We start from the raw sequence: 10823 nt of genomic DNA on the forward strand, positions 1-10823 counted from the left end.
TGTAAATGAAACAATAATAAAAATAAAAATATAATCTATACAATACAATAATATATACAATCAGATAGTTATGGTAACAACATTAATACAAATAGCAAAACATGATTTATAAGGCTACTATGAATAATAATAGTAATAACAATGTTAATAATATTATTATCATCATTATTATCACTATAATTATTGTTATTATAATCAACCTTAGAAATCCCATTTAAATCCCATTTTTATTTAGCCCATTCATATTGCACAATGTTCAGTAAGTTTTTCATATTGGACATACTGTACATACTTGACATACATATAGTGTTGCAGTAAAAGAGGGGGTCCATTTTATTCATGAGCACCTCTAGTTTCCAAATCCCAGAGGAGCATCAATGCTCATTTTGCGGCCAATCAGTTTAAATACAATCAGTTTTTTTTTTTCATATTGGCCATACATATTGCACCATGCACAATTTTCTGTACGATGTGTCGCAAAATGTGTATCCTCTGAGTGTAAACTCTGTGGATTTGGAAACTACAAGTACTTCCGAGTAGAATGGACCTCCCTTTTACTGTGGAATGATGTACAGTGTACAGTGCAATAAATGATACATACACAAACAAAAAACATTGTCGATTTAGGTTTGAAAAAATAAGAAGAAAATTGTATTGGTCACATACACATATTAAGCAGATGTTATTGCAGATGTAGTGAAAATGCTTGTGTTCCTAGCTCCAACAGTGCAGTAATATCTAACAATACACACAAATCTAAAAGTAAAAGAATGGAATTAAGAAATATTAGGATGAGCAATGTCAGAGTCCGGAGTATAAATATGTATATATATATATGTGATGGGATGTATAAAGATTATGGAGAGTATGTGGATAGAATATGTAGTATATCTAAAGAATACATAGGATAAAATAGTGTACAGTATGTTCAGCAGTAGTCGAATAGGATGGGCTTGACTAGAATACAGTACATACATATGAAATGGGTAAAATCACAGTTTCTTATGGAAATACTTTTAATTATTCGTTGTGCTAACTAGTATAAAACAGATCGATAATTTTGAACATTCTCCATAATTTTCGCCCTAATTATTAATTTACAACGTATATAGGACGGTACTCTTATTTTGAAGGATTCCAACGTTTCGTAACTCGGAAGTACATAGTTATGCTTGCCTGTTTAGTAGCGGTATGGATATCTAAAGCAACACAGCTATCAATTTGCTTATCAATTTGAATTGTCTAAACATGTCTCAAATACGGTTGTTGAGGGTTTTTCTCAACGAGAGATTAACAGCTGCTGCTGAGGAGATATTCGGGGTCGTTGAAAAAACGGTAGCAGAGTATCAGGAGGAAGTTGTCCGTCTACAGAGGCTGCTCGACATTGTTCTTCAACCTGAGATTAACATGCCCAGAGCAGGTAGGCTAACTATGGCACAAAGAGGAAGAGAGAGGCCCAACTCGGTGTAAAAATCTGTCTACCTCCAGCAGGTGGCGTTTTTTCGTTGTTTCGCCCACTGTTTGTATGTGTTTAACTCACGTCGGAGAGTTTGGTAAAGTTCAAGCATAATCCTTTGCTCAAGTATAACACGTTACAGGTCACAACATCCTAATCAGACACTCATAATGCAGCTGTTTTATACATCCTAGATAGGGGCCCCACTAGCGCCATCTCTGGGTTGGCATTTCGTCCATTATCTTAACATCTTCCTTTTCATATATAATTAGCTCGAGCACTTCATACCATTTTAATACCACAGTGAAAATACCTATTTATATTATCAACACTCTTTTTTATAAATGTTTATATAAGGTTTTTAAAAAATGGTCCATCTCTTAAGGGACATCATACCGTCCCCATACCGCAGGGGCGGTCTTACGTTAGCCCTTGTCCTAGTGTGTCGCACTGGTACCATATTGGGCACCTCTGGGACGTTGGGCACCTCTGGGATCCTCAGGTCCTCTCCTGGCTCTTCGACAGCCTTCTGAAATTGTGAAGGCACAGTCAGCAGAGAACTGCTCTGGTGGGGTCTTCCCCATCTCCTCATTATGTATCCTGCCCACACCATCCAGAGGATATTCCCAGTCTTCCCATGTGGCCCTCCTGTGCCCTATGCTCTCCTGAACTGGGCGTATGACCTTATGGTTCCTTCAATACTTTCGGCCCTTTACTTCCACTTCATATGACCTTGCGCTGATGTGCCCTATGCATGTGCCAAGACTCCATGTGGCATCCCTGGCGTGAGGTGACAGGAGCACTCTAACAGCATGGCCTTGTTTTATTACAGGCAGATATTTTTTTTGTGCTGGTCATAGTAATGTTTTGACTTGTCCTGACGTGCACGTTTGTGTGCCTGAACATCCTCAATTACTTTTGGTGCGAGGAGCTTGGGAGTTGTTGGCAACAGAGAGCGTGTGCGTTTAGACATGAAGTGCTGTACAGGACTGCTGCCGAAGCCCTCTGTGGTAGTATTTCTCCACGCAAAAATGGCTTGCCACACATCTGTGCCTTCCTGCATTGCCTTTGTGATGAGAGTTTTCACTGCTATTTTCAATGTTGACTCCGCCTTACCATTACTCTGACTGTGGTATGTGGAAGAGGTCACATGATGGAACTCCCATGCTTCTGCAAAGTCTTGATTCAAACTGTGGCCATTATCCGTAACTACACCACTGTCAGGTATGCCATATCTGCTAACTGCAGCGTTTCTGTTGGCTGTTTAGGTAGATTAGCATTACATATTCTGCACACAGCCACAAAATGTTTAATTTCTTTTCATACTGAGTCTCTGACTTTCCTGAGACTGGCTTCGACCCCTGAGTGCCCTGCATGGATATGAGTGAGAATCATTGGGCGTAGAGTTTCTGGCACTACCACCCTGTTGCCTTTGTAGATGACCTCTTCCTGCATTGTCAGTTCGGCTCTGTATGTCCAGTAGTCCATCACCAGGATGGGCGTACTCTTTCTTGTGTCCGGGCCAGCCTCTTAGGATAAAAGACTGAAACATTTGAGAAGTCTTGTCCTCTGCTGAATGAGTTTTAATAGCATCCTGTGTCTGCGGGGAGATGTTTTGATCACTAGCATGGTTCACGTCTTCAAACTCCGCCTGTACAGCATATACTGTCTCTTTTGTCCGATATTGCGGGTGTCTAGTTGTTGGTAGTGCTGCTCGAGACAAGAAATCTGCAATGTGAAGCGCTGTTCCTTTCTTGTATACTACCTGTAGTTGATAATGCTGAAGCTTTAGCATCATCCTTTAACGTCACTTCGGGGCAGATAGAATATGTTTTTTGAAGATAACCTCAAGTGGCTTGTGATCAGTGCGCACTGTGATAGAGTGCCTACCTTGAAGGTATTGATCAAAACAGTCACAGGCAAACACTATTGCTTGGCACTTCTTTTCAATTTGGGCATATCCTTGCTCCGTGGGTATCAATGTCCTTGAAGCAAATGCAATGTCCTGCCCCTTCTGCAGGAACGCTGCCCCTAGGCGTTTGTCACTTGCATCACATCTTGCATCTGTAGGTGGTGGCATTTGCTGTACTTCAGCTGTCAAAATATGTCCCATGTATGTAATACTTGTGAGCCTGAGTTTAACTTTGTCTTTATTCAGCTTTAGATTCATCTCCCATGTTCTTTGTAGGGGCTGAGTCAGGTTGTGGTCATGGTCCTGCACTGCTTCTTCCATTGTACCACCACAGCCGTATATCAGGATGTGCATCATGTTGCCTTCGCTGATATTCCTCTGCAGCTGGTTTCACTCCAAAAGGTAACCTTGTCCACCGGTATCTACCATGTGGTAAGGTAACTGCTCTATTCATCCAAACGTACCTGCCAGTACCCAATTTTTGCATCCATAACCGAAAAGATTTTAGCTTTTGCCAGGCTTGGCAGTATCTCTTCAATGGCATTTGGTAATGTGCCCTACATAAGGCTTTGTTCAGAACACTTAGATCGAGGCAGACTCTTATTTTGCCAGGCTTTCCCACCACAACCATGTTGCTTATCCACATAGTAGGTTTTGTGGCCTTCGTAATGACACCCTGTTCCTCCATTGAATCAACAGCCTTTAGTATCGTTTTCTTCAGTGGAATGGGGATTCGACAGGGAAGCTGTTGAACTGGTCTAACAGGTTCATCCACCACAAGATGGAGCTCACCTGGCAGAGCCCCCATCCCTTCAAAAACGTCATCAAACTGTTTCAGTATTGCCTCTGAGGTGTTCAAGTCTGATGGAACCTTTTGTTTTTCTTTAGTGCTAACATGATGAATGACATGTTGATGGTTGAGCTGTAGCAACTTATGCTTTTCACAAGTTTCTGCTGAATGAGAGGCTTTTGCAAGGTTTTCACCACTTTAGCACATTTCCCCATCATGATTGGCTTGTAATTCACACTCCCCTACTGGTGTAACAACCGAGCCACCGTACAGCCTTCGCCTTGCCTTGCTTGGTTGTGGCTTTGCATCTCCATCCTACACTACTTGCATAAAGTCTCTGTAGCTGAGTATATTGACAGTTGAGCCACTGTCTAACTGGCATTTGATAGTGCTGCTTGGATCATAATCACAGTTATCACATGTTAGTAGGATAAGCTTTAAGTTTGTAAACCATTTATCTTTGCCAAGTTGAACAGAAATAACATCTGTCATGTATAGCATGTCCGCTTCTTCATCATCATTATGATCACTGCATGTAGCTTGTTCTGACCACTAAAACGCAGTACAGTTTTGGAAACATTAGTAACATATCTGTCATATCACAGAGAAATATATATATTTTTAAAAGTTTAATTACTACACACCTTTTTATAGGGTTAGGGTTCCCACACTGCCATTTTTCCATGTTACAGCGCTTGTTTACAGAAAACAGACAGAATAGAGAGGTGTACCTGTACTAAATTGCTATCTGTAAGTCCAAACACCTGTGTGTAAATGGAAGACAGACACCACTAGACACCACCAGACACCACTAGACACCACCAGACACCACTCCACCACAAAAGTCTTGTCACTGAAAAATACTGTTAGCTGAAACGGTGTTAAATCCGGTTAAAACAGTGTACAGTCTCAGTATATTTTGGATATGTGAAATTATTTTGATGTGATATGAAGGTAGGGGGCTTTATGTTTCTAGAACTATACCACAATTAAGAATCAAATCAAATTTGATTGGTCGCATGTACATACAGTGCCTTGCGAAAGTATTCGGCCCCCTTGAACTTTGCGACCTTTTGCCACATTTCAGGCTTCAAACATAAATATATAAAACTGTATTTTTTTGTGAAGAATCAACAACAAGTGGGACACAATCATGACGTGGAACGACATTTATTGGATATTTCAAACTTTTTTAACAAATCAAAAACTGAAAAATTGGGCGTGCAAAATTATTCAGCCCCCTTAAGTTAATACTTTGTAGCGCCACCTTTTGCTGCGATTACAGCTGTAAGTCGCTTGGGGTATGTCTCTATCAGTTTTGCACATCGAGAGACTGAAATTTTTTCCCATTCCTCCTTGCAAAACAGCTCGAGCTCAGTGAGGTTGGATGGAGAGCATTTGTGAACAGCAGTTTTCAGTTCTTTCCACAGATTCTCGATTGGATTCAGGTCTGGACTTTGACTTGGCCATTCTAACACCTGGATATGTTTATTTTTGAACCATTCCATTGTAGATGTTGCTTTATGTTTTGGATCATTGTCTTGTTGGAAGACAAATCTCCGTCCCAGTCTCAGGTCTTTTGCAGACTCCATCAGGTTTTCTTCCAGAATGGTCCTGTATTTGGCTCCATCCATCTTCCCATCAATTTAAACCATCTTCCCTGTCCCTGCTGAAGAAAAGCAGGCCCAAACCATGATGCTGCCACCACCATGTTTGACAGTGGGGATGGTGTGTTCAGTGTGATGAGCTGTGTTGCTTTTACGCCAAACATAACGTTTTGCATTGTTGCCAAACAGTTCAATTTTGGTTTCATCTGACCAGAGCACCTTCTTCCACATGTTTGGTGTGTCTCCCAGGTGGCTTGTGGCAAACTTTAAACGACACTTTTTATGGATATCTTTAAGAAATGGCTTTCTTCTTGCCACTCTTCCATAAAGGCCAGATTTGTGCAATATACGACTGATTGTTGTCCTATGGACAGAGTCTCCCACCTCAGCTGTAGATCTCTGCAGTTCATCCAAAGTGATCATGGGCCTCTTGGCTGCATCTCTGATCAGTCTTCTCCTTGTATGAGCTGAACGTTTAGAGGGACGGCCAGGTCTTGGTAGATTTGCAGTGGTCTGATACTCCTTCCATTTCAATATTATCGCTTGCACAGTGCTCCTTGGGATGTTTAAAGCTTGGGAAATCTTTTTGTATCCAAATCCGGCTTTAAACTTCTTCACAACAGTATCTCGGACCTGCCTGGTGTGTTCCTTGTTCTTCATGATGCTCTCTGCGCTTTTAACGGACTTCTGAGACTATCACAGTGCAGGTGCATTTATACGGAGACTTGATTACACACAGGTGGATTGTATTTATTATCATTAGTCATTTAGGTCTACATTGGATCATTCAGAGATCCTCACTGAACTTCTGGAGAGAGTTTGCTGCACTGAAAGTAAAGGGGCTGAATAATTTTGCACGCCCAATTTTTCAGTTTTTGATTTGTTAAAAAAGTTTGAAATATCCAATAAATGTCGTTCCACTTCATGATTGTATCCCACTTGTTGTTGATTCTTCACAAAAAAATACAGTTTTATATCTTTATGTTTGAAGCCTGAAATGTGGCAAAAGGTCGCAAAGTTCAAGGGGGCCGAATACTTTCGCAAGGCACTGTATATTGCAGATGTTATTGCAGGTGGCAGAGAAATGTTTATGTTTCTAACACCAACAGTGCAGTAATACAAAACAATACACACAAATCAAACAAATGTAAATAAAGAAATGAAGAAATATCAGGACGAGTAATGTCTTAGTCCGGAATATGAATATACATGTATATAATTTTGTGTATAGACATTATGGACATGAATAGAAAATGTGTCTACAGCAGTAGTTATATAGGATGAGCCTTGAATAGAATACAGTATATACATATGAAGTGGGTAAAACAGTATGCATACATTATTAAACTGGCTATGTACATAGGGCAGCAGTCTCTACGGTGCAGGGTAGAGTACCGGGTGGTAGCCAGTTAGTAACAGTGACTGGGTGGAGGCTGGCTAGAAGTGACTATTTAACAGTCAGATGGCCTGAAGATAGAAGCTGTTTTTCAATGTCTTGGTCCCAGCTTTGATGCACCTGTACGTACTGTCTGCTCCTTCTAGATGGTAGCAGGGTGAACATGCCGTGGCTCGGGTGGGTAAGGTCCTTGATGATCTTCTTGGCCTTCCTGTGACACCGGGTGTTGTAGATGTCCTGGAGGGCAGGCAGTGTGCTGCGTTGGGTTGACCGCACGACCCACTGGAGAGCCCTGCTGTTGAGGATGGTGCAGTTGCTGTACCAAGCGGTGATACAGCTTGACAGGATGCTCTCAATGGTACATCTGTAGAAGTTCATAAGGTTCTTAGGGGCCAAGCTGAATTTCTTTAAGCCTTCTGATGTTTAAGAGGCACTGTTGCACCTTGTTCGCCACACTGTCTGTTTGAAGGGACCATTTCAGGTTGTCAGTGATGTGCATGCAGAGGAACTTGAAGCTTTTGACTGTCTCCACTGCAGCTCCGCCGATGTGGATGGGGGTGTGCTCTCTCTGCTGTCTCCTGTAGTCCCTGATCAGCTCCTTCATTTTGTTGACGTTGAGGGAGATGTTATTTTCCTGGCACCACTCCACCAGGGCCCTCACCTCCTCCATGTTGGCTGTCTTGTCGTTATTGGTAATCTGCATGCTTGATGATTGAGTTGGAGACATGCATGGCCATACAGTCATGGGAGTACAGGAGGGGGCTGAGCACGCACCATTGTGGGGCCCCCATGTTGAGGATCAGCGTAGCAGAGGTGCTGTTGCCTAACACCACCTAGGATCGGCCCTTTAGGAAGTCCAGTTGCACATGGTGGGGTTCAGACCCAGGGCCCCCGAGCATAGTAATGAGCTTGGAGGGCACTATGGTGTTGAAGGCTGAGCTGTAGTCGTTGAACAGAATTCTACCATAGGTATTCCTCTTGTCCAGATGGGATAGGGCAGTGTGATGGCGATTGTGTCGTCCGTTAATCTGTTGGGACGGTATGCAAATTGTAGTGGGTCTAGGGTGTCGGGTAAGGTGGAGGGGATATGATCCTTAACTAGCCTCTCAAAGCACTTCATGATGACAGAAGTGAGTGCTACGGGGCAATAGTCATTTAGTTCAGTTACCTTCGCTTTCTTGGGTACTTACTGCCAGGGGGGGTCCCCATACATTGCACGGAAAAAGAAAGCTGGAGGTGTATGTTTATGGTTAACGTACAATAACTGAATTTTGTTTGTTCTCCCTATCTGGAATGCCTCACCATCAAATGCCGACCGCATTATCTTATCTTATCTTATTATTAATTCTCTTCAGTCATCGTCACGACCATGTATTTTCACATTTAGATGGAATATTTGGCTGTTTTGGCGGCCTGAGCCAATTCGCCTCTAAGAAGAACATATAAGGTCCTTGGACTATAAGGAGTAACGTTAGGCTCCTTTAGTTTATTATTGGGCTACCCAGGCCCATGTTGTGCATCTAAAGGTTAAGAACATAAATTGTGGATGAATGATATTGTTTTGTATTGTATTGTATTGCGCCCTCAACTTTTTCCACTGATCCCTTCTCCAATATTCATGTAATCTGTTGTTGCTAGCGATATTCATAAAAAATACAATTCTATTTATATTTTGAGATCTGGTTGCGGACTCCCTGCAGTGTCGGACCCACTTTGGGAACCCCCGGCTAACTCGTTAAGTTTGTCTAGCTCAACCTTCATTTTTTAAGACATTGGATGTCAAAGGTAGTTATTTTTGTGACAAAGTTCAGGATTAAAGTTAATTTATTTTAGATTAGTAGATTATTGCAGGCGTACCAGACAGGAGGTAGGTCTACATGCCATTGAGTTCTCTGTTTTATCCTTTCTCCTTTCCTCCAGACCTCCAGCAGCGTACTCTTTCTTTCTCTGAAGAGGAGGTTCCCCCTGAGCAGCAGCAGTGTGAGCAGGAGTGGAGCCCCAGTCTGGGACAGGAGGACCCAGAGCCCACACAGATTAAAGAAGAGCAGGAGGAACTCCGGAGCCGTCAGGGGGAAGAGCATATTCAAGGGATTGAGGCAGATACCATAGAATTCATATTCAATCCTGTCTGTGTGAAAAGTGATCGTGATGAACACCCAACTCATCCCTCACATCTCTATCAAGCCCAAAACGAGGGAAACGGAGAGAGAGACACTCTACCCAGTACTACAACTGAAAATATCAAAACAGAACCTGATGGAGAGGACTATAGGGAATCAGAACCAACCAGTGTCTCTCAGCCTTTCTTTAGTGTAAATCCAGACTGTTCTGCAGCTCAGAGTGAAAACAGTCAAAGTGTCAGTGGTAGGGAGACTGGAGAACCTCCTTCAGATTTTAAGTCAGTCATATCAAAAATAAAGATGATAAAAGGACAAAGGTCCCACATCAAAACTAAGGGTAGGAAATCTACACAGTTGTCCCTCCTGAAATCACCCAGTCAAAGTCTTGCTACACCTTGTTGTTGTAAGGTGTGTGGCAAGTCTTTTCATCACATGGGTACATTAATTAAACACGTGCAAATTCATACAAAGGATGAAGAAGGTATTTGTGGTGTGTGTGGAAAATGTTTTCAGTCTACAGAAAGTATGAAAGATCACTTCCAAACTCACATTGCAGATAGGTTTTGTTGTCATGTTTGTGGTAAAGGTTTCACCTTAAACAGTAATCTAAAAAGACACATGAGGAGCCACACAAGAGAGAAACCATATGGCTGTCATTATTGTGGCCAAGGATTCAGCACTGGCAGCACTCTGAATAGACACATTAGGATCCACACAGGGGAGAAGCCATTTTGCTGCCCTGATTGTGGCAAATCATTCACTCAGAGTGGACATCTAAAAATACACATGAGGACCCACACAGGGGAGAAACCCCATAGCTGCCCTGATTGTGGCAAAGGATTCAGCATTGCCAGTAATCTGTCAGTGCACATGAAGATTCACACAGGAGAGAAAAGACAAAAGGATTCAGCACTGGCACCAATCTGAAAGTGCACATGAGAACTCAGGGGAGAGGCCATACTGATGTCCTCATAGTAGAAATGTATTTCCCAATCAGGTACATTAAATAACAGACACACCAAGGAAGCACTTTAAATGTGTGATACTGGCAGTAGTTTTCTAAATGATAGAACTCTGATAAAGTAACATGAAGAACAATCACAAGAGGAGAAAACATGACAGTGTGCTGTTTGGGGAGAGGTCTGGAGACAGAAGATTGAGAGGCACATTGTACAGTGCCTTTAAAAAGTATTCATACCCCTTGACTTATTCAACATTTTGTTGTGTTATAGCCTGAATTTATAATGACTTAAATAAATGTAAAAAATCCCCTCACACATCTACACACAATGCCCCATAATGATAAAGTGAAAACATATTTTTTTTTAGAATTAAATCTCATTTACATAAGTATTCACACCCGAGTCAATACTTTGTAGAAGCACCTTATGTATCTGCTTTGCACATCTTGATATGGGAATTTTCTCCCATTCTTCCTTGCATATTTTCTCAAGCTCTTAAGTTAGATGGGGAGTAGTGGTGAACAGCAAGTCTTTCCACAGATTTTCAATGGGATTCAAGTCTGGGCATTGGCTGGGCCAC

At 41.9% G+C, this 10823-nt stretch overlaps 1 protein-coding gene across 1 annotated transcript; it reads left to right on the forward strand.

Annotated features, from left to right (window-relative positions):
• The first annotated feature begins 1083 nt into the window (after positions 1-1083).
• Positions 1084-10823, forward strand: LOC110521401 (zinc finger protein 665). The gene is made up of 2 exons (XM_021598931.2): positions 1084-1420; positions 9082-10823. Exons 1-2 carry the CDS (start codon positions 1249-1251, stop codon positions 10206-10208), a joined length of 1299 nt encoding a protein of 432 aa, XP_021454606.2. The 5' UTR covers positions 1084-1248; the 3' UTR covers positions 10209-10823.

Source organism: Oncorhynchus mykiss, chromosome 30, assembly GCF_013265735.2.
Source record: "Oncorhynchus mykiss isolate Arlee chromosome 30, USDA_OmykA_1.1, whole genome shotgun sequence".
NCBI classification, from domain to species: domain Eukaryota; kingdom Metazoa; phylum Chordata; class Actinopteri; order Salmoniformes; family Salmonidae; genus Oncorhynchus; species Oncorhynchus mykiss.